Source organism: Atta cephalotes (assembly GCF_000143395.1).
Source record: "Atta cephalotes unplaced genomic scaffold scaffold00062, whole genome shotgun sequence".
Lineage (NCBI taxonomy): Eukaryota > Metazoa > Arthropoda > Insecta > Hymenoptera > Formicidae > Atta > Atta cephalotes.
The window spans coordinates 195,397-221,102 of NW_012130126.1; the positions used below are offsets into that span (position 1 = coordinate 195,397).

The window sequence follows — 25,706 nt, forward strand, 5'->3', positions numbered from 1 at the left end:
GTTACGTTACTTACCTAACCGTAACGATAGTTAGTTAGTAAGTAAGTACGTACGTACGTAACGTTAACTACTACTATAGTAGTACGTATATATATATATATATATATATATATATATATATATATATATAAAATGAATAACAAACTCGCCATCAAAATGGAATGATCGATAATCCTTGCAATCTCGATTCAGAACAGATCATATATTCGCTTCGATCCTCGATGAATTCATATCATTTTTCTTTATTTTTAACCCTTAAGTAGTCTTGCGATCAAATGCAGGATTAAACAAATATTCTTATATCAATTCCAAATTAATTATTTTGAGTCATTCTCTGTCTAACAGAGAGTGACTTAAGTAGAGAGTGTAAGTATATTGAATAATTGACAAGCGAAATGTTAAAACGAGGAGAATTAAGAGAATCCGGTAGGGACAATGACGACAAAAAAGAGTGAAACATGAGAAGAATGACAGATCAGACTTTTAAAAAAGCATAATGTTACATGTTCTGTGAAAAGAAATCCAACACTACCAACACTGATACCAAGAGTAAAATTAAATGTGACTGTTAAAAGCTTGAATTACACGGACAAAGTTAGCAACCTATTCCAACGCGACCAATCAAGGGTTAAACTGCATTTCGTTACCGTATCATTCACACAGTCACCCATTCTCTCTTTCTCTCTCTCTCATTTTCTCGAAGATTTGTCGCTACGGCGGTGCAGATCACCCACTGAGCACGTTGCGCACGAGACGACGAAGGAGGACGAGAGTCGTGCATTCACTCGCGCTGCAGTATCTCCTGATTCAGGAAAATAGACAAAGCGTTCAGACAGTCTGACTCTCTCGCATGGAGCGTTCCAAAGCGGCCGTTCGTTTCTGTCAGAATGAATTTAATGAGAGCTGAGACACAGACCTGTCCTCAAAAGTGAGGAGAGTAGCTCATGGCTATCTTTCCTTTCTTTCTCTCTTTCTCTCAGAATCGATGGATATTTTTAACTATTTTCGCTACTGAGTTGCAGACGATTATGCGAGATACTTCGCTTCTTCTACGACCTTTAAGCAATAATCTTTTTTTTTGTTCAGAATAGAACAATTATATAGAATTGTTGAATGTTTCAGCTGCGAAATGTTCGACGCGATTCTTCGAGAAGCGATAAAGAATATCGCGAAGCGTAAATCATGCTGACATGTACACTTCACGCACATATTTTTACATTTCGTCAGTCCTGATAAAGTATTTGTTTATTTTTTAATAAAAATGCCTGCCGTAGCGTAACGAGAATACGCCACAAAGAATACGCACCATCGACACGTTTGTCATATGAGTGATCTCGATGTGACACATCTCGAGAATAATATCGACAATGGCATTTTCGAGCGCGTGCTTTTATCTCATTTTTAGGAAATGAAATTCAGCTTGGGACGCTCCATGCGGATCGCGATTAGTCGGTTTATCCTGGAAAATCCTGCAATACTTAAGGGGACGTTAAAAGGACTTGAAGATGCAATTACCATTCGATAAGTTTTTATGATATGTCGCACTCTACCTTTAATAATTACGGTAAGCCTCGGTCACTCGGGGAGAACACGTTTAAATAATTCGATCAATCGGCCACTGACGATCGCAAACTTACCATCTCGTATAAATCGTCTGTTCATGAATATAGCGGTAGCAATAGACAATCATGATAGTATTATTATGATGTGATAAGAGACTACAAAAACATGTCAATCAAATTATAGCAATAAAATTATAATTTAAGTAAAATTGCCTTGTAAATAAAAATTTATATACTCGTATAATACGGAATCACATTAATAAAAATATAGAATTATTGAAATAAAAAAAACATATGAAAAGGATATTCTTCACAAAATAAATTTTTCTCTTCAAAAACTCAATTTTGTAATCCCTCTCCTGTGTTACTGATTTCATGGAAGTATATTAAATATAAAATAAATTTATAAATTTATACGATGTGTCAGCATGATTCTCCATTGCCTCAGCTATATCTTGTGTCCGATCGGTCAACGAAATGAATTAGGACTTACCATCTCAGTCGTGAGACTCGCTAGGGCCTCCTCCACAGTGGCCGCGATCCTTCCACCGTCATCCTGACGTTGATTACCCTTGATTGGCGTGGTCGGGCAACCTAAAATTATCGTTAATCGTCATCGTGCAAAAAATATCATTGGTCCTCGTAAATTACCATTAACGGAAGACAAGAGGTATCTCGAGCGATAGTGTAATCTCCAAATTAGTTCTATATTCGTAACTGCATAAAATTAAGAAATTTTAAAATATGTATTTGTCACAGTGCAAAATATTACACGAGACATATGCATAGCATTTGTATAAATGATTTTAAATGAAAAGTGATTCAAAATTTGTGCCTTTTTTTCGAGATTTTGCAATTTTGAGGCGAAACATGAAATGTGCATTTAAGAAACTGTGTTGTCTATACATAAGAAGAAGCGTGTGAACTAATTGCGCAAGTCAATAGTAGAGAAGATAAAAAAAATATAGACAAAGATCAAAACTTATCTGCTAGAAGTCCTAAGAAATTTTCAAAAATCAGAAAACGTATACAAATGAAAATAGAAAAATAAAATCAACATGTAGATAGGATTCAATGAAGAGTGACGAAGAAGTGAAATTTCGCGTTTTCGTATTTTTTTTTCCTTTATTGTCTCTTTCATAGTTATCAGGTATTTTAACAAAGCTTTATTTAAATTAGCTACACAGGACTAGACAGAACAACAATGTTGATTGATTATAGAATCATAATCGAATGAAAATATTTTCGCATTTGACTAACACTCTTGAAGCATAATCGATATTACACAACAATAATATTAGTTACAATAACATTAAAGTTAAACATTTATTTTTAATTGTTGCATTCATATATTTTAGGTATATATATTTCGAGACAATTATGTCATATTATTTTAATTTCAAAAAATCTGCTTTCCTTTTTTAAAAAAAATGTTATAACAATAAATAAAAATCATAATACATATAATTTGAAAATTGATGAAAACAATGTATGTAATATATTAAAAAATAAGATGTTTAGTGTTTAGAAAAATTAAATTTTTTTCATAAGCTAAACATTCAATACATACTATTCAAGTGTCCAATAACTCTACAATATTAACAAGATAGAAAGATCTTTCGCCATGATTGTCAATGTTGTTGACTCTGTTACATCATTCAATTTATATCAATCAGAAATAAAAAAAAGCTTATAAAAAAGTTTCAGATTCATAGAATCAATGTAATATAATTCTAGAAAAGTAAATCGCTTTCCTAATATATATATATCTTTCTCACAAAAAGGCAACTATCTAAAAAATCACTTAGAAAGTTTAGAAGATCTACATTAACACTCGATAATTAAACAACAGCGAGAATCAATATAATGTCTATGTTTATTCTCGCACGAGCGACTCCTCGTTGGAGTGTTCGAAGGGGAAGAGAGAGGAGGCATCAGCAGAAGAAGCCGAGAAGTCCTCATGGTAGTATCCTTTAGGAGCCATAGTAGATGTTCAACGCGTAGAGCAACTTACCTATGTCGCCACTGCTGGAGCTCTCGGTGAAGGATGGCGTGCCTTCGGTCCACGTTGGCGTCGAGCCCTCAGCACTTCCGGCCGGTGGGGTCCATGTGAGACCGCCGCCACCTCGACTGCTGCTGCCGCCACTCTCGACACTCAGTGACGACTTGGTTTCCCTGCCGCCACTGCCACTACCGCTACCGCTGCTCTCCAAATGCACGTCCGATATGCTGAGAATAAATTCGTTCATCATGTTTAAGCCTCAGCCGATAAGCTGAGGGAATCGAATAATCATGTGTGATTAAATTAAAATCAAATACTAACATTCTCCTTTTCCTGAGGTTGCCGTAATAAAGCAAAGAAAAAATGTTGTTTAGATGCGTGCAAAGTGCGAAGACAAGCATAAAATATATTTCAGGCTAAATATAGATAATATAAAAAAAATTCAAGCAGTGTAAAGACGTATCTCTGTGTACATGTTTTATTAATTGCATCTGATCGTCAATCTATTCTTAGTTGCATGCATCACTGAAATTATTATTTTATACTAAATTTATTAGCTATCTTTAATTTATTCATGTGAAAAAATGATAAATAATATTATTCTGTTGATTTTATTACTGGTTGAGAATTGAGGTACTTCAAAATTATCAATGATAGTAATTGGCAGAAGAGTGTACTCACCTTACAGTGTCGTGATACGTCTTGGTGAGAGTAACGTGATGAACAACCTTATTTTGTTTGGAATGAGTAGAGAACAGATTGCTCGTAAGAATAGGAGTTGCGCCGCTTTGCTGAAGGTGACCACCAGAAGCCAACGTTTGGTCGTTCGAGTGGACTGCATCATCAAAGGGCGGGGGCGGGGTGGAGCAGGTGGAAGGAAGGGTGCCACCTACAAAAAGCGCGCTACAATTAGCCCTAATTAATACAATCAAATGCTGAAATAATAGGTAAGAGTGGAATGGCAAAGGATGGCTGAGATAAGAGATCCGTTTACAGTATTTACACTAATAATAATCACATCTATATATGCTTACAAAAAACGACTGGCAGAAAATTATGATTTACTTCTTGAATTGTGATTTTAGTATTTTAGGATAAATATATTTCTCACTTTCTCTTTTTATATTTCAATTTCTCTTTTTTGAAAAGTACTAATATATTTTTTTGTATTTGCAAAAAAAGTTGAAAGATTTGGGAACATTTTTCATAACATTATATTGACTTGTATATGTTAATTTGTTGACAACTTGATTATTATTAAAAGAAAAATTCATCATATAAGATGGTATAAAGTTAATATCTATCATTTGTTAATTTTATATATTTATGCAGATTCATAAAGATTAATTCAACAAATACTCCAAATTATAAACCATCCTATATGTGAATTTAGCTGTACAATTTCTGATTAATCAAAATTTTTAACATGTGCATTTAAAATAGTGATGATATTTTTTCTAATTCCACAATGAATTAATTCTTCTGCCCGTCTGTATATGAATATAATTGAGGAAGTTTAGGATAAATAACTTTTAATATTTAATACAAAGAGAAAGATAAAGAAGATATAAAGAGGAAGATAATTATAAAATTTCCAAGGGCGATTGTATATACGCAGCGAAAAAACTATGCAGAGCAAAATTTCCAACATTTCTAAGAAGGCAAGCTAGCAAAATTTGATGAACCAAATTTTAAGAGTCGCGATAATATCATTTATCTAAGAATATTGCATTTTTAAAAATGTTGAAAATGTCAATATAAAGCATTTATTTCAAAAGTGATAGAAGCAAGACAAGTATTAAAGTATTTCACTTATACATATTTATGAAAGTACAACATAAAATTTATATTATTAACTATTTAATTAAATTTAATTAAAGTATGCAGAATAGATTCAATTTTATACGTTACTACATCATCAATGTGTTTCGTATAAACATCCTTTTATGTTACATGAGATAAATTACTACTAAACAATTTATTAAACTTCAGGACAAGTCGATTAAATACAATACGATTAGGAGGTAAATAAACGCAATTAAATGGGTGGATATCAGATTACACGAAATAAATTAGCAACAAAAGCAAAAGAGATATTGTTCTGAGAATAATAACGCGTATAAGTAAAATTTTATTTCCTGTAAAACACATTGCGTTTATTCACTCGTCATTGGTGGCAATGAAATTCTATGCATGCAGTTTCTAACAAAACTCGAACGATACTTGAGCTAATAGAAACCTCAATCAATCATATAATTTTACACAATAAGCAGGGAGAACTCGACAACGATTTTTTTTGTTATACATAAGTGATACCTCGTCGATGTCTTAAATCGACTGACATTGAAACGTCGCAGACGTGGAAAAGAGATAGCAAGATATTAGTTCAACACAGATTACTCTCTTCTATTAATAACGATAATCAAACATTTAATGGTAAACATAGCACATCATCTTCGCTAATCCTGATGATTATCGAAAATAAAATACTGTTATCATAATCTGAGATATGAGACGACGATATGCAAAAAATAATTGTCAAAACGTATGCTTTGTCATGCAATAATGATACAAAAGAGATCAAAACATTTTACGTCATAAGTATTCAGTGAAGAAAGATGAAAGCTGTAGTTTTTTTCTTCATAAAGTTGGAAGCTGCGAATCTCTTTTATAAGATTATAAATTCGGAAAGAAATTTTGTATACTATCGTTTACGCAGTTGACAATCGTCATCAGTTGGATAACGTCAAGACTTATCGTTATTAATACCTTTATAAATCGCTTTGCTAAAATTAGCAACCAAGAAATTTATGTCTTTATGTAAACGATCGCATCTTTCGATAAGTATGTAAAAAGGAAACATTCGGTTTTAACATTCCAAACTCTGAATTAAACGACGATAAATCGTCGCAATGGCCACTCGAAAGAGACTTAAATGTTTGTCTCTTGTTAACATCGGTATTAATTAATCTTCCTTTCAATACGATTTTTTCTTCTTGATTTAATCGAATTTCATTAACCGGCAGTGCAAATTTTTGTTTAATAGCGCTAATTTCATTTCCATAGTTCAAATTATCCAAGTGCACTTCTCGCCGAGCATCCTTCATTTTATCTCTCATATCCATTTTAATCTTCTCAAAGTTCTTCACTCTTTCGAAAACGGAACATTTTAGAACATCGCTATTCCTATTTCGAATATCGTCGAAACAGGAAGATATGAATTCTTCTCTCTTGATTGTACTCAGCAATTTATCTCGGTTCACAACTTTCGAATTGGTCTTCTTAATATCAAATGAAGATTCTTCTTCACAAAAATAGGAATTTCCATTGTAGCTTTTATGGTCGGATTTGGGAGATTCGTTTTTATATTTTTTAAATCTCTCATTAGCCTGTCGATTGAATTTACTAATCCCTTCATGAACTATCCTATCTTCTATGTTTTCAGCTTTACCACGATAACTATTTGCAAAAATTCCTTTGAATCCACCTCTATTATTTATTTGTTCATCATTTATATTCTTAGAGATATTCTTCTTCTTATCAAGATAGTTATTATCTCTGCCAGAAGGGCAATTCTGTTTCGTTTCATCACAACTGATTGCCGATTCCTTCCTTTTGCTTATAAAATCTGTGTCATTTTTATTGCTTTTCTCCTGAATCTGATAATCACTCTTATTTCCTAGAGAACTCATTTTCAAAGACAATTTTTCATTTTCTTTTTTTGCACCTGTTTTCTCATTTTCAGCTAAATTTCCATTAAAAGTTTCCCTTTTAGATGTTCGTTTCTTCATCGACGGTTCCGGCGCAAGTCGTTTCCTTCTCTTAGATTTTTCTCGAATTTTTTGCAGCAAAATACTATCTTTTTTAACTGACGCGAATTTTAAGATTTTTTGCTTATAATTAGTCCATTCTTCAGCAGCCTCCAGCCTATAAGATGTATGCATATGATGCGTTCTCGCATCTTCCACTGGCTTACGAAGATGCGATACTGTCGTGATCGTTGTGATAGACGCTTCAAGATTCTTGTGCTTTCTCTTTACTCTCTCATAATATGTCTCAGAATATTTCTTGTCCTTGCGCGACATCTTGTAATTCATGAGATCAGCTCGAGAGCTTGGATTTAAAGAGTATGTAAACTTCGCTAGATGATCCGTCTTGGTGTCGCCTTTTTTTCTTTATCTTTCTTTGAGACTTTATAATTATCGTTATCCGTTTCATTGAAGTCTTTCAAGCGATTGGATCGACGAATTCCTCTATCTGGTCTGAGAGGATGCAGACTAGTCTTAATAAAATAAGCGTCCTTTATCTTCACCACGCTGATAAATTCTTCCTCATCCTCGTCGAGTTCTTGAGTGTGCCAATGCTGAATCGAGTCCATCGGTCGAATCCGTCCGGCTTCTCCACCGACACGATCGCGATGAGTGACGCGGCAAGTATTGGATGTTGATGTATGAGCATGCAACGCATTCGAGGTCGCGGAAGTAGTTTTAATAGAAGTAGCAGCAGTGATAGTAGAGGCCACGGTTTTAGCGGTGGTGATAGAAGTAGAAGTACAGGAATGGTCAGATAGGAGCGAATGGTGCAGGTCGCACGAACTGTCATGCAAGCGATATCTCGTGATTATGGCTGCTTCATCACCTCGGCTGGAAGTCACCGACGACGACGTCGAGGCGGCGGTGCTGGCCGCCCGGTGATCCTCGGAGGACCTGGCGGTCCTCGAGGCGCCCGTGCCCCGCGGTGGCACTGGAGGTGGGATCTTGCCGGACGGCACCAGGTTCGGGTTCGGCGGACTGGCCGCGCTTCTACCCTTCAGTACGGCCGGGTAACTCGTAACCTTGACCGTGGGGGCGGCCCCGGGCGGATGCTCGTGATGTGGACCTTGACCAGCGGCTAAGGTCAATGGGGGCGGACTCAGCGGACCGGCGGCAAGGTTAACCGGGGTGGAGGTGGCAATCGGCACCGAGGCCGCCACGTTCGTTGCGCTGATCGCAGGATCGGGCGAGCTAACTGCTGCCGTGGTCGTTCAAGGTAGTTCGAGGCCATCCAAGGGTTCAACGAGGAAAGTCGCGTATGCCGCGTCGCGATGGCGCGGGATGGGAAGACAGAGAGAAAGACAGGAGAAAAGAGAGAAACAGAGAAGCCGGATGAGAGAAGTCGAATGATTGGAGAACCGTGCAACGTCGATTCTTTTCTGACTGGTTCGTTTTACGAGAGTGGTCCACGAGTGCAACAGCAATATTTTATACATATCGCGATTTATCATAATATATATATGTTTGTAATTAAAAAGAAGTTCCAAGTACCAATGTAATATGTGAAGTTCACTTTATCCTATGATTATTACATAATGATATAATAAATAAAATCTCTTTGGTAACATTTTCGCGATTCACAAATGCGTCGAATTTACGTTGCACAGTTCAAAACAATTACTTGCAATTCTAATTAAAGCGATAAATGACACATGATTTATAACAAATATTGTTGCAATACGGATAATTAATTAAATTATTTTCAATTCATTAACTTTCATCTTTAATTTTAAATACACTCAATTTTAAATAGATCAGATAGAGAACAATTTATACACGATTCTTAAAATTTTTCTCACATTTATTGTATTTACTTTTTGAACAAAGAAAATACGATATATTCACGTTTTTCGAGTGTAATACCGTTGTAAAAGATAATGGTACATTTTCGCGACATCGCGACGCAATCTTGAAAATGGTTTCACATGATACACAATAAACAACTGTACATTACGAGAGTAAGTGATTGTATAAGACTCACCGGCCTTTGTAGGTGATGTAGCATGCATTGTCGAACCTCCAGTTGCCGCCACCGCTAAACCACCATATAACACCATGTACCGTATTGTGATACGTATCCAGGTCTTAATCGGACAGAGAAACTCATCACGGATTTCGAGAGTACCCGAAAACGCCGAAGCCATTCATCAGTGCCGAAAGCGCGTTACAAGCACAAGATGTCTTAGCAATTTATTAGCAATATATTGATTAAACATTGGAAATATATTGGAACAATATTTAGGCAATATTGTGCCAATAATTGATTAAGGTAATCTTATATTCGGCGTTATGAAATCTCTTTGCCGTAGGGTTTGAAACGATGCGAGGCAGCAACGACAGAGTTATCGAATGCATAAAAAATATGTGTTTCATATTCGATCCAATTCCGATTCGATAAAATTGTAGGAGTTATTTTCGCATGTCTATAGCATCAAAATCGAACGATTCTGCGATTGTCATTCAAACCCTGCTTCATCATTGGGTTCGCAACGTTCCTTCAAGCGTTTCATTTGCAGCGAAGCACGATAAAAGCAAACCCCATCGAAATCGCGGTTCCAGTTTCTCTGTCACATCTCGTTGGCCGATAGAGTCCCGAGGCAGAATCCCGAGGATTCAAACGAGGGACGTTTATGTGGCAGGGAAACAAACGATTGACGGACATTCACGATGTAAAAGTTTTATATATATATATAGGATGGTAAACGAATTGATTGTGGGAATACAAGGAGAGATGAAGTGAGAAGGATCGCGCGAGATGCAAAGGTATGTGTCTGTGGAACTTTTTGCCAGGTAAAATATAAATTTAAGAAGATATAAAATGCAGCAATTCTCTGCTTTCTCTCTCCGTTATACAACATAATTTTGCATTTAGTATTTACACCGATTTTACCGTTTGTTCGTCGCTGACGATGACTTGAGCCCGTGCGAGATATGGATATGTACAGACTTACATTTCTGTTGATAAAATTCTCTAAACTTTTGATTCATCAGTAAAAGAAAAACGTGAGATTGAGAATATTGATTTCTTTACAAGGTGCGCCTTTGTAGTGCGAATTAAAATTCTACTAAACAATTAGAGATTATAATAAATGTACATACGCTTTTCATGTGTGTAGAGAAGTATCCATAGGAAACCAACGTGGAGCAAAGGACAGGAAGATCGGATAGGATCGGACGGAACTTCACCTAGAACTCTCGATGTCTTCGCATATCGATATTGTCGTGAATGCTTTAGAAGCGGGTAACTTGGGAATGCCGCAACTAAGTTTATTGCACTGATCGCTGTGCCTGGCTACAGTGAAATCCAGCGCAAAGCTAATGGTAGAACCGTGAAAACGTTCTGTCGAAATTTTCGGCACGATTTTCGGAATTCACGTCCAAACCTCTCAGTCGCGATGCTAATATATTTTACTTGCAATCGGACGTTACTTTAATCAATTCTCTCATTACAATTTATTATTTTAGACACGCTGAAGATGAATATTAAAGAATATATATCCAGTTACTAAAAAACGCGAAATAATTATTATTTACGGTCTGTTACTGATGACGTTCCGAAAACCGATCAATTTCTCGCGTGATATCATGAACAAGCGTAGAGAACTTTTGAATGATAGAAAATCGGAAAAAAATTATTTGAGTTTGAAAGAAACGCATTTAACTTACCAGTTGAATCAAAGTCACCCTCTAGCGGCCTCAATGGTCTGCTTATACTTTTCCTCTTCGATGGGGAATGTTTCAAAGCTGCAACATAAAGTATGCGATGCTATAATTTCTTACGTAAGCTGTGTGAACTAAACAAATTCATTTTTAAAAACCACTATAAAAATACGTGTTAAATACGCCTATCAAAAGGGTTCAAAACGCTACAAAAACTGACATCAGCAAGAATCGAAGAACATTTTATTGACTTTGTCTCGTTAATTTGTTTTAGTTTAAAAATATCATAAACTTAATTGTTAGTAGAATATCATAAATCGGGTTATTCAATTTTTACAATAATTATATAAAATAATTTCTACTTTGCAGTATTGCAATATTACTATGAATTCTAAAGAAAATTACAAAAAGATATAAAAATACACAGCTAAAATCGCAATCTATCTACAATAATTTATCTTATTTATTTTAAATAAGTGCTTTTATATTACATGGTCAATTTATCTATTTATTAATTCTAATAAAAAAAATAGATAAATTTTTATACATATCGCAATAGTTCTTTCGTTCATAATTTAAATATTTAACTTTTCTGTTTGAATGACAAATCTTACTACAGAACTGCATTTGCTAAGCCTGTATAAAATTTAATTCTTTTTTCAGTCTATGACTATACTATTCTATTATTTATTAACACATTCTAAACTATAGTATATATGTTCTTATTATATAAAAATACTTATATTTTACTAATCGCAGGCATAAAATAACATATATTGTGAATAAATGAGAATATAGTCAAGCGGACAACATTTAAACATGGCCTCGCTTGTTTTTAAGCGAAAACTTTTTGTATGATTAGCAATTGTCACCTGTATGTGCTACGTTTTACTCCATGCCTAATTAATTACACAGAAAAAGAATATACGTACATGAGAAAATTGTGCTGGAATCTGTAGATGTACATTTTATGCAAACGTAACAACTAGATTTCATTGTAAATTGCGCAGACGTTTTTATCCATTAATTTATCGGTCCGTGCTGTGATTGTAGGGTATGTCTAGGCTAAACTAATTGCTGCACGATACCGAATGTGATAAGGAAAATTTAGGATTTTAGAGTTTTATAGATAGAGAAATTAAGTGGAACATACTGAATAAAACGCAATTATCGAAATCTCTTTAAGGAATTCATCTTTTTGTGAGATGTAGAAAAATATAGTGTAGGGAAAGGGTGAAGAGTTCATCATCTATAACAAGTATATATTTATATATATAGATATTATTCTTGGATATATTGAGAGAAGAATGACCTAGATTTATAATAAAATTCTTGAGCTGTGTGTTGCAAAATATATGTCAGAAAAACAGAGAACGGATATATGTGCGAAGAGTGATAAAAAAATACATGTATCAGGCATACAATTCTCATAAGCACAAGCGAAAATCATAAATAAGAAACATACTCACAAAGATGTTCAAAAGATTCATTTGCATAATTCTGCTGCTAATTTCACTTAGTTTGCTTAACAAATACTTTCAGTATAAATATTCAAGTTTAAAAAAATCATGTGTTAGTAACAAATATAAAAAGTTGCGTTTAAAATTGTAGTGTGTAAAACAAATATTCATATTATAAAATGTAAACAAACTTCTCAGATGTGTGTGTGTAATTGACTTTTCTAAATCGGTTATCTAATCTATTCTAATCTGTTATATTCCTTTCAATTTTAATTCATCAGGTAAAAAAATATAAAAATAAACATGTAACATTCTAATATAATGAATACCTTCTTATCTTATCTTTGAATATATCACATGCAGAGAAATATAATATTAACTTTGTAAATTATATTTGCAATTATTTTAAAACAATTATTCAAATTCTTCTAAAAAATTGTGACAAAAGTTGTGATAGATTTTATCTGCTCAATGCAAATTGTGTGTACATAAGAGGTGAAATAAATCCACATATTGTAAAATCATAATGAATAGAACATGAAAAACAAATCATTCATAAGAAGAAATACATATCCAGGCAGAGGATCTTGTGAAAACAAACATTCGTACACAAATGGACAGATGGACACACACATAGACAGAGTTACCTATATAGCTGGTGACGAGGTTACGGAATTTGCGGTGATTCCCCTTAATCTCAGGCAGGTCCACTTTTGGTATTCAATTTTCGAGTTTCGATCGGTAGCAGGTCAGATGAGGTCATTGGGAGTTGACACGAAAAGAAGTGCACGGGACACAGAGAGAAACATTAACATTTAGCTAATACCGCTTATATGATTATGTACCGAATCATTGAACGAATGATAAAATCATAGGGACTGCCGAGAATAGATAGAAACATTAAAGAAAAATCAGGATACACTTAATTTCCAAATATGTTGAAAGTTGAAATACAAAGTGACCTTATATTTCTTTTGTGTACTCGGATAGGAAAAATTAATATCGTAGATACCGTTGCACAAGTTATTATCCAAGACTAATTGAATCTTGTTGCATTCGAAGATTTATGCGACTCAAGTTTCTGCTGTTTAAATGATGTTTTAACGTATGATAATTTAAAAAATATATTACACTAATTATATGACTTTCCCTAAGATGTTTGGGCTGTCAATTGTAATTTGTTTAATCATATGATAAAGTATAAGTGATAGGTGATCAACAAAACGCAAACGTACGTAACACAACAAACACATTGCACGATATTAAGACAATATACAAAGTGTAACCCGCTGATGGTGCAAAAAAACTTAATATGAACGATTACTAGGGAATGTATGTCATAATAAGGAACGACGTCAATAATGATGGTAATAGTACTAATGTAGCAAAAGTAATGATAGTAACAGTAATAGCATTAGTAGTAATAGTAACAGTACAGTAACAGTAGTAGTAATAATAGTTAAAGTAGTAGTGGTAGTAATAGTAGTAGTAGTAAAAGTAATAGTACAGTAAGTTATAAGTGTACGGGTGGGCTCATAAATGAAATGAAGTTGTAAACAGCGAAAATGTTTATTGTAAAATATATAAATATGTACAATGGTGCCCACGTTCAGTCAATAGCTGAATATTTTTACAAAAAAAATTCTACTTCTACCGATTATTCTCGCTCTCACACTCTCGCACTCTTTTTGTAATTAATCTCGTACACCCACGCGGTCCTACATTTGCTACTATTGCCAAAAATATATACGTTCAACATTATTTATATATCGCAGAGATTTTTCTACAGATACATAGACCGCACAAAACTAGCATTTCTATAAAGATCCTTTGTGTCGAGAAAATTATGGCATGCATTTTTTTTCTTTTTGAAGCTGTATTAAATATGCTACTTGAATGCTCGGATGTATTTCATGCGTTCTACTATATCTTTTTGTACTAACAAGCTCTGATGAACTGAAAATATCAATGATTGCTTTGGCGCATCGATAAAATAGAAACTTTTTTCATTAAGATTTATTTATCCTTGACACATTAAAGAAATTTCATATAAAATTTTGGCACATGATATTTATTGATCGATTGAAAAATCTAAATGATAGAAATCGTAATTGTGATAATCTGTACACTAACAGATGCATACATATCTTCAGCTATATTATAGACTATATCAAGAAAAAGTTATTAATAAGCAAAAAATATTTGATTCTTCTATATAACATTTTATAAAAATTTTGCTTTAAGATAATTGTTTTTTTCAAACATGGCTCGGAATAAAATTTAATGTACAAGAATACTAATGGAAGTCAAGATTAATAATATCGATATATAAAAAAATACTCAGCTATATCTGTGGACACCAGTGATTGGTAATTCACTATTTCTTTTTTTAAACAAATATATAAAAAAAATTGTGTATCGAAAGAAAATATGAAATGCACAATACGGTTGAACTTAAAAATAAAAATTATCATAAATAATAGAAAAATTATATAATAAAATATACAAACGTGTATTGTGTTAGCAATTAGTTACACCAAAACAAAACCCAAAAATGATCAATTGACACTCATAAACCCAAAATATTCTTATTCACAGCATTGATTTGAAACGAATGCAGGTATCCGAAAAGTTCTGTTTTGGATCGGATTGAATTCTATTGATATCGCATTCGTTGAGATAAAAAGCGTATTATTCTTATTTAACAAGAAATAATTTTAATTATGCATGATATTTCATTAACTTACGCAAGGCACTGATAGATGAATAAAATTTGAATAGAATCATGATATTGATGCAAGCACCACGTCTAGATAATTTTCGGATATCCGCACAGTATTTGTCGCATTCTCTGCAGTCACTCAAATATCTTATAACGCTATTATAATCGTTAGAACATTTTTCTGGACGGCTAAATCTGTGATAAAATCTGTTAGGACAAAATTGAGTCGCCGACTTGCGCTTTCAACATTCTTAAAATATAAATAACTAGAGTATTTATTAAAACTGGCATCGCTTGTGTCAATCCTGATAATAGTAGTATGAGTAATATGTTTGTGGAAGCTAATATATATTTTGTTGGGTGTCCTAAATGTTCCAATTCGTTAATAAGTTTGTTACACGCTAGATAAAAGAACATGTAACTATACAAATAAAGTAAACGAGTTTTGTAGCAAATTGTAACAAGAAAAAAAATATATGTTCCTAGCTTACGGCTTACTGCTGTCTATGAGGATTGGTATATGCTTTTTAAGTAACAATATAAGTATCTTACTAATTATATCACTATATATATATATATTGTAAGTACCAGTTTTGAGCTTCATTTATAATATATTTTTTTGTCCTACTCTCATTTTTCGTCTCGTTAAATGTTTAAAATATATCTCAAATGCCTCAATAAAAAATACAATTCGATAGCATTGTATATGGTTGAATCACAATATCGATATTGTTATTATAAACAAAAAAGATTTTGACTTTCAATTTAAATATCTTACAATGACTAGTTACTAATTACAGCTAAAACTTATTTTCTACCTTTGTAGGAAGTCAATTATCTCTTGTCTAATGTACCGAATTAATGTGATCAACCAGAAAACAATGACTACTGATAGGTAAGTAAGCATGAAAATACTCATAAATTAGCGAGTTTTGCTGAGTGTAATCTTGTAGTCAAACTTGTTAGGACAGGTTGATTCGGATGGTACTTACGTGATGGTATTTTCTTAAATACTGTCTTGGCCATGAAATCCTGAAAGCGTTGTGCATAAAATCCTGGTCGGTGCACTGATACAGTGTCCTTGAAAAATAAGAACATTTCTTCTATATTAACAATAGGACGTTGAGACCAATAAAAGGAAGTCAAAGAGAGTATGATAATTAAAAGAAAATCTATAAATTTACGCGCGCGCATGTGTGCTATATATATACATCACTTACCCCATCATGTATCATCGATTTCCACGTATGTTCCAGTTTCTTTTTCAACCTGTAGCTTTGCAAAATGTCAATAATTCCAAGGAACAATAAAAGACGTTCACCACGCGCGTTTCTGGCAGGAATGCCACCTGAACTGTTAGGAACATTAAAAATGAAATTTATTATAATTAAAAACATATTAACACATCCATGTAAGAGTTAAACATATCGTGCTCACGGTACATCATCCTCTTCATCTATTGGTTCACTCTCAGCCTGAATACTTTCCATTGCTGTACTATGAGCAACCAATCTTTGACGATTTATACTACGTGATCGATTTAAAGCAGCAGCGCCTATTCTATCCTCTTTCTGTTTTTCTCTCTCAGATTGAATGAATCCGTCACTTTCGCCACCCATTTCATCAATTTCTTCATCGGCACTTGCCGATAATCTTTGTTCTTGCTATAATATATTATGTATATGTGTATAAAGACAAATATATACTGACATTTACGTGATATGAAAAATGTCATGTGATATTTACAGCTTTTTCTTTTGCAGCCTGGTCAAGATTATGGATTCCAACAAGTAAAGAATAATCCATAATTTTGAAACTTTCTAATACACGACAATCCCGTTGAATAGTTTTTACTAATGCACCATATGTGTCGGCTTCTAAAAAGATACCCTCTGGATGATGTTCTATAAAATCTAGGTCTTTATATGTTGGTGAAGACTTCGAACGTTCTGTTTTCGATGCCTAGAATTTTTAATATAAATAAAATTATAATAATAAATTATATAATATAAATAAAATTATATACATTGAAATATAATACTTATACATATTCATATAAAATATTACCTTTCTTTTGTATGTAGACCCTTTTAAATCATATTTTTGATGCAATTTTACAGATGAAGGTAAAAGATTATTCATAGCAATTAATCTAACATTTTTACTATTACATCGATAGCAGTACAATCCAAAAAACTTTGGCAATAATGTTCTTGGATTCTGATTTAGATTCTGTAGGAAATAATATTGTTGTTATAAAAAAAGTGTTATATTGTGTAATTATCTACTTCTAGAACATACCATGTAATATCCTGGAAGTAGAGTTTGCAAAAACTCTCCTTCTTTGTGTTGAACAGTCTTTATGATAAATTCATCATCATCCGTTAGATAAAAGATACTTCCACTGGCGCCAGGATTTGATAACTCACGTAATGGTGCACTACACATTGACATCTAAAAAGGTTTATTATTAGTACATAATGTTAATTTATACAGAAAAAAAATTTCTGAGATTTGTTTACCAAAAAATCATCCGGCTGAATGCCAAAGAGATCTCTAAAATAACGAAATGCAATAGGTGCATAGTTCTTAAATTTAAACTCCGAGAAATGATGGGCTGGAGTATGATTTGACCCTTCACTAGGAAAGTTCGTTGTTTCCACAGTCATAAAGTCTTGCATTAATAAATCACGTTCCGGTTTACTTGCAAGACCGCCAACAGCATGCTGTATACCCAATTGAATAGATCCCATAATTTGTGTTGTTTGAATCTGTATAAAATAAATAAAAAAATATTTTTTAACTAATCATGAAGATATAAAATTACAAATATTATTGATTTTAATTTTATATCATGCCTACAATATTAATAAAGAAAAAGATAGTAATGTCCCATGCTATTAAGTAGAGAAAGTCTAATCTCTCCTGCAATAAGCTTATATCAGGTGATTAAATCAGTAAATACATGTGTAGCTGATCATCACTCTCATTGATAACTGAATAAGAAAAGTAGCTTATCTCTTTTATTAACATCAAAAGATCTTACCACTCATACTGCTAAACATAATATAGTATAAGCTTATTAAGTCTTTCTCTTTCACTTAATAATACTTAATAATACTCTTTAACTTTGATTACAAAGCGCAAAATTTGAAGAAACTATCTATTAAGAGTGCTACACTGGTATTCTTCCCTTCATACCTTCTTATATGTGATTTCACCTCCCACTCCAACTCTTCGATGCCCAATCTTCCTCTCTCGTTCCGATTTGTTTCTTGATACCCCCACGAGGGTCTTGCCACCTGTCGTACCATGTTGTACTACTGAGCTCTGCAAAGATAATTGATAGTACATAACACATGCTTGTTAACACCGAATATATACTCAAGGAAAATAGTTTCACTTTAAATAATAATTCAATGCAATCTGAAATGCGCACAGCGAGAATTTATATGTAACAAGTTATGTGTTCCGGCTAGCTCGCATTACGCAAGATCTCAGTATATACACATATCACAAACTATCTGTTGTAGCAGAGTGTAGTATTTAGCACCATACGGAGGAAATACCGAAGATGTCTCCGGTTACGCGCGATTCACATGAATGATTATAAGAACTAAGAAGAAAAAGGAATTCATAGATATTGCTTCGTTGTGATAGATATCGCTGTGATTAGTTATACATTTTGCAAAAATATGTGATTATCGAAGCATGATATCCGCGATAATCGTTCACGTGCAACAGTGATTTATAATATATTTCTCTTATCTGTATTTTTAAGCGTGTCTCGCGAGAATAACAAGATCAAATCGCAAATTTGAGAACCCATTTTGCACAATTTGACTCTTTTGCAAGCGTGCAAGAATCGATCCTGCGGACGCTCGAGTGTAAATTATCCATGACGGGCAGATCTGTACGTCGTATAAAAATAGAAATGATTTCGCGAGTAAACTTAGGATATATCTGGCGCGACTGGTTGTAAATAGAAGATTAAAGAAATCTTATGTTATGGTCGATGTTGATCTATTTCGAATTAATTCAAAAGATATCAGACAATTTACTTGTTCCAGATTATTATCTTTATTCCCATTTTATCTTACGCGCTCGGCATGAACTTTATTTGGAAAGTATTGTAATAATGCACGATTGTGCATTGAATATATTTATAGAATAAAAATCAATGAAAAGCATACATTTAAGTGATCGCGATTAGTAATAAATGTAATATGGATGTGAATCCGTGCAAAAGGAGCGAGTGTTAATGGAAAATAATTAAAAGATGATGAAATGCAGCACATTACGAATCAAGGTTTTTTCATAGATGCTTCCTCTTTAAAATTATTTGAAAAATAAAAATTCTTGACAATCTATATAAAAAATCTATATAAAAAATATTAATTATTTATTAGAAAACGAAAGAAGATAAGGGAGTATAAAATTAAGAAAGACATAACAGAATACAAAGGATTTTGTTTGAAACTCGCAGTGAATGAACGTAGTTCTTTCATTTGAATTTTTTTTGTTAAATCAACAATGAAATTATTATTTACTTTTGAATTGACTTTTGAGTTGACATATGCGCACGAAGATATATATATGCGTGTATTTTCATTTATATCATTACATTAATTGCTAATAATTATTTAAACATTATTGGAGTCATTGGAGTCTAGTAAAATATTCAAATAAAATCGATTTTGTCATTGAACTGAAACACATGCATTTTTTGGGAGAATATTTTAAAAGTAGCATTTATTTAGTTAAAGAAAAATCGATATGATTACTTACATCAAATGATGTTATTTTCTCTCCGGTCGATTTATCTGTAAAACAAACAAAAGCATTTTAGTCACGTCGTATGAAGTAATGTATCTACCTATGTATTTTGATAACAAACAGCGCTCAAGTTAGATAACGCGATGTAATAAAAATAAGCATATAATATATGAAATTTCGTAGAATTAAATGCTCTTTTTATTAATAAAATAATGATAAATAATTTAATTTGTCATATAATAGATTTTAATAAAACTATAAAATGATAATAAAATTAAAATTTTACATGCACAAATTCTGTTAAATTAAATAAAAACTAGACATTATTTTATATAAACATTCTGGGATAATAAATAAGGAAATCTAACACTTTTTGTTAAAAAGATTTTTCAAAAATAATTTTTCATAAAAATGTACGTATATAAATATAATACAAGTAACATTGATACGAATAAAAAAAAAATTTGAGTCTGCGAGAGACTCTATGAGAGACGCGAAATCAACATTTTTTAAAAATGTAATTCAAGAAAATGAATATTAGATAGTAGAAACAATGTACGATTTCAACGATATTTTTACACGATCGATTCACTGAAGCGAGATTGCTTCTTTCATAATACAATACGTATATGTATTACTGAAAACTATTTACAGCTTTCTGATATTCCATTATATTTCTATTGCACACTTATTATTAAACGCGATTAATTAATTGTTAAAATTTACTGCATCTCTGCTTTCCTGTATTTTATTGAAGAAGCAATACTGTATAAATTATGTAATTATATATCATTACAAAATGTCTCATATTTACAAGTTATTAATTTTCATAAATAATAATAATCATAAATAAATGTAAAGTGAACGTATTAATGTTTCTTTTTTATTATAATAAAAAGATGGCATCTCATATATCTATTTGAAATAATGACTTCTTGAAATAAAATATTAAAATAATCGCTTTTAGAGATGAAAAGTTGCCAGAACAAGTCTGTGAATCATCGATAGATTTATTGATAACTAATGAAAAATTGTTTATCGTTTCAAGTGAATTTTGAATTAACTAATTACTGCATACAATATCCAGTTTGATATTGTAGAAAAAGCGGCACGTGTACGTGCGAGGAAATAGCGGTTTGCGATATCGAGTGAAAAAGGCCCTAGGGATGACACAGCCTGTAGAATAAGGGTATACCAAGATGTCCTTACTTAGCCTTCTATTTTTAACCCTCGTCTCCCGTTGTGAGCTCGTGATTCAAACGCGTGCAGTGGTCTTGGTTCGGCTGAAACTAATTTTTTTTCAACAACAAAAACCGTAAAAAAGCGACGCCAAAACACCATCGGTGAATTTCTCAAAGCTACGCATGATACGCGATATTTGCACAAAAGAATCTACGTTTGTGAACGTCGCGTTTCATACATCGTGAAAAAACGTGTGAAACTATTTTCTTTCGAAGCAGCTAGAATGAATTGTGTTATGTAAACGCTTAAGGTTTTCATCCTTGAGATAATAGAGACATTTTTCAACGAGATAATATTCTCTTGTTCTTTTGTGTCTAATGTAATCAAAAACTCAGAAAATAATTTCGATTATTATGTGGTATCATGTAGTAAGAGAGAAAATAAAGAAAATAAAGAATCTCAGCTGAGATGTCTTCAGAAGTGAAAAAAAATTAAAGTCACTAAACATATAACATGATATTTCATATCGCAATTTCATTTTAAACTTGTTCAAGAATAAAATATAATGAGAATACAATTTCATCTGCCAAGGATGGGATGAAAAAATAATCTAAAATTTAACACAATTCCTATCGAAAACTCAAGAAATAATATATTTCGAGTATTTCACATACAATGTTTAAGAGAAAGAATATGTGAGATGAACAAAGAGATCTCATTTGAAATGTCTAGAGTCTAAAAGGAAGAAGGAACTAAAGTCACTGACTACATAATACGACATTTTACGAAACTTAAACTTCAAGAATAAAACGCAATGAGAGAATAGGTATAACTTCTTCCATTTTCGAAAGATATAAGAATGAAATAAAAAATAGTTCGAAGTTTAACAAAAATTCTTATTTGCTTGTAAAAGTGTAGCTTGTAAAGTTGTACGATTCGTGTCAATAAATATAGTACCGAAGGATTTTCTAAGCAAAGGAAGAATTTTTCGCTTGATAAAGGGGAAGTTGTTATCTTTCGAAGAAGAGAAACAGTTCGGGCATGCAGTATCACTTTCCAATGCGCGTTCTACTTTTGTAGGCGATGTTTTCCTATACGACAGGGAAAATATCTATTTTTCGGATGGCGCGAATCCGATAATAGTGGGATTATCGCGACCGTGTGGCAAACTCCACACGAATTCTGGAGCACGGGTTTCCACGTGCCGTTTCGCAGCGTCATTGGCTCGATGCCCCATTAAACCACGTGTGCTGTCTTCACTGTCATAACGAATTCCAGTCATTTCCATTACTAGATTAGTGCATCCTAAAAGCTGCTCTACATGAGATTAACAAAGTTAAATGTAAAAGCATATAAATATTTTTAACGATTAAATATTCAATAATGATATTGTCGCGTTATTTGGTATAGAATATTGTTTCATTGTTACAATTATATTACCAATGTACTTTATATAAAGCAGCCTTTGATATGAACTAACTCAGTTATCAGTATAGTGCGAGTGTCGATATATCGAATTCGATAAAGATCAGAAGAGGAATCTGATAATCCAATTCTTTGAGTTAACATTTTGTTATTTTTTTTACTTATGTGTATTAAAATGTAAATTAATTCATTTCTATGATCGAATTTTCAGCAAAGTGAACGCTTTATCGTCGTTTTGACGTTTAAATGACGTCTTTAGCATTAAAATAACAAATAACGGCAGCTTATTTACTGGACTGTTTAGTTTCAAAATAAACAACATCCATATCAATGTGTGCATTTAGTAAATAATAAACTAAATTCTTCAATTAAAATATTTAACTCCGTTGTTTCAATTAAATTAATGACATATTAAATAAGAGCATAATGACGACCTAAAATAAAAATTTTTTTAAATGAATAAAGTATAATTGAGTATAATTATAACTCAAATTGGGTAGAATTTGACATTATGAATTTAACAGTGCTGGCGAACGAATCGCAATGTATCAGGCGGATCATTTGGTAAATCAAACACGGAGTGAAAATCAAGCATGGAATTCGCATACTTGATTGGATCAGCAATGGCAACAGCGAGGATGAAACCCGAACGTATTCGCTAAATAACGTTCGATCGATGACATCGAAACTCGTATATGTCCCTAATTTCTTTCTTCTTTATTCTTGTATTAAATTCCACGAACATATGAAAATTCTCGCGTAATAAAACGTTAATTAGTGTATCCCCTTTAATGAAATGGTGAGAGACGAAACCTGGCTCCTCGAGAAAAGATCTCAATGGCATTATCCGTTCAATTAAGTGTTTCCAATTTTCGGACATCCCGATAGAATAGAATTTACCGAATGCGAATTAAGAACAAAGATCATTCATTGTATTTGTTATTTTTACAAATCGAGCTTCGCTGTGCAGTTTTCAATGCTAGATATCTCGTGTAATTACGTAATATGTGCCGCGTGGAAAGAAAGTGTGTCATGCGTGGAATGTGCGATGTTTTTATGTAAGGATACACAAGTCTCGGGCAGTAAATTGAAGACGTTATTCTCCTTAAATGCGCCCTTCACTATATGGCAATACGCACTGTCACCATGCGTGCGTGCGTCGTGCGTGCGTGCGTGCATGTGTGCGCGTGCGCGTGTGTGTAGAGGAGATTAGTTTTTAACGCAACAGTACAAGTTAACAGTGTGTTAAAAACTAATCACCTCTACAAACACGGCAGACGATCATGCTGGAACAAGTTTCTCGGCTGTGTCGTTCATCTTCGTAACGTTTTTTCAGTAGAGCATACAGAGATTTAAAATTTCCTGAAAGCCATTCCATGTTAGTCGATGTCACGATTGACAGCTATTAGCTGTGAAATTACGATGAAAAATAGGAGAAATCTCAGCTTGACACGCAAGCTTTTATTCGCAATCGAAACGAATTTTTACTGAATTATGATGCAAGCGAAATGAATATGGATATTCCGCTACGAGATTGGATGCTTTTTATTTATGATAAATTCGATCACTTACACTATAATGGATTAATATATTATTATTGTATTATATATTATTGTATTATTGTAAGGCTATTTTATATAAAGTATCCAAATACAGTGGCATAATTTAATCAACTTTGATTTCATTGTCAATGAAATAATATATATATTTTGTTAAATAACGTGATAATAAGTGTTTTTTCTAAATTTCTCAGACATAGTTCACTTTTTCTCTTTATTTTCCCAATGAAAAGGAGAAAAGATGAACCAAGAAATTCAGCTGTCTAGCGATAAAATGAATCATCGAATTGATGTTGAGTCAATATTGAATATGTAATATCAGTGATTTCGACATCAATTAAACTTCGATATGATGTCTAATTGATGGCTATTTTTTCGTTGGATAAAAAACAGGCCTAGTATCATTATTAGGTAATTATTTAAAATATGCATTATGCTTTACATTTAGCTTTGCTAATTTCATATACAACAGCTTTTAGTATGCACTAATTTAATTGTAATATAAATGATCAAATTCGATATTACTAACACAAGTTAACACCAACGTCATCCCATCTTTTTTGGCATTTCATGAGTAATAAAGACAGAATGATACTTGCGTTGACTTGTGTCAATTATGTCATCAAATGGGAAGGTATCCATTGCATCGTGAAGACGACAGGAGGAAGAAATGGTTCGGAGACCGTCAAATTTATCCATCGATCGATTACCTCGCAACTCGCAGAAAGGAGCCACGTCGTCGACACGCGAAGCGTATTTCGAAACAAACATTCCCCACGTCTCGGACGACAGGTACGGACTCTCACGTTCGCGCTTTGTAGGTCGGGTGACACCCATAGCTGTCAAACACGGTCAGATAACATTAAACGGATCTTCGATCGAACGCGAGAGTAGCGCAAGGTCGCGTGCGAGGCGCGAGCATCGCGATCAGGTTGCGATTTCAGCCACGGTGATTCGCGAGAGTCGAGGAAATCATCGTCGAGTGAGAAACGACGCCTGACGCGGCGTCCGGGATCGCGGTATAGGTTAGGTCACAATGGATGATCCAGGCACGCGGCAAGGAGGAGAAGGGAGATTAAACGGAGTACGGGTGTCACATTCACTCACAGTCCTCCTCGATGGTGGATTGCTCCGGTCTAAGGTGATCCACCGTGGGCTGCGCCGGCACGGGGAAGCTCGTCTCGACCACCTCGATCACGTCCACATTGTCGCCCGAAGCCATTTTGCGTGCGTCGCCTCCGTCCGATCCTGCACTGACTCACGCGTAACGGCAGTAGTGGTGGCGGCGTCGGCGGCGATGGTGGTGGCGACGGTCCCCCTGACAGTTCCTCGAAGGAGCCTCCTCGGTTGTCGCTCGGTTCCCGTCGCCCCGCAACGGACGCATGTTTCGACGGACTGCTGGCGCGCGAAAACCGTGCCGCGGGCGGCGGCCACCCGTTCGTTGTAGACGACTCACGACGCGCGCGACCGATCACGATTGATTACGTGACCCGTCGTCGTCGGAGTACCGCCGCGCCGTCCCGCGCGACATCAGTCGCGCTGCGCG

General features: G+C 33.7%; 1 protein-coding gene across 1 annotated transcript in view; it reads right to left on the minus strand.

Moving 5' to 3' along the window:
• LOC105623690 (phosphatidylinositol 4-phosphate 5-kinase type-1 alpha) overlaps positions 1 to 25,382 on the minus strand; it is a 29,495-nt gene extending 4,113 nt beyond the window's left edge. Inside the window, exons 1-18 of the mRNA XM_012205072.1 lie at positions 25,268 to 25,382; positions 20,007 to 20,041; positions 18,420 to 18,548; positions 17,741 to 17,989; positions 17,520 to 17,672; positions 17,286 to 17,450; positions 16,965 to 17,180; positions 16,656 to 16,882; positions 16,439 to 16,571; positions 16,211 to 16,298; positions 13,144 to 13,206; positions 11,043 to 11,120; positions 9,358 to 9,411; positions 8,203 to 8,574; positions 4,246 to 4,453; positions 3,886 to 3,897; positions 3,577 to 3,791; positions 2,056 to 2,156 (exon numbers count right to left, since the gene is read on the minus strand). Of these exons, the coding sequence (XP_012060462.1) occupies positions 2,056 to 2,156; positions 3,577 to 3,791; positions 3,886 to 3,897; positions 4,246 to 4,453; positions 8,203 to 8,574; positions 9,358 to 9,411; positions 11,043 to 11,120; positions 13,144 to 13,206; positions 16,211 to 16,298; positions 16,439 to 16,571; positions 16,656 to 16,882; positions 16,965 to 17,180; positions 17,286 to 17,450; positions 17,520 to 17,672; positions 17,741 to 17,989; positions 18,420 to 18,548; positions 20,007 to 20,041; positions 25,268 to 25,382 (2,613 nt within the window). The remainder of the gene's footprint in view (positions 1 to 2,055; positions 2,157 to 3,576; positions 3,792 to 3,885; positions 3,898 to 4,245; positions 4,454 to 8,202; positions 8,575 to 9,357; positions 9,412 to 11,042; positions 11,121 to 13,143; positions 13,207 to 16,210; positions 16,299 to 16,438; positions 16,572 to 16,655; positions 16,883 to 16,964; positions 17,181 to 17,285; positions 17,451 to 17,519; positions 17,673 to 17,740; positions 17,990 to 18,419; positions 18,549 to 20,006; positions 20,042 to 25,267) is intronic.
• Positions 25,383 to 25,706: the final 324 nt, after the last annotated feature.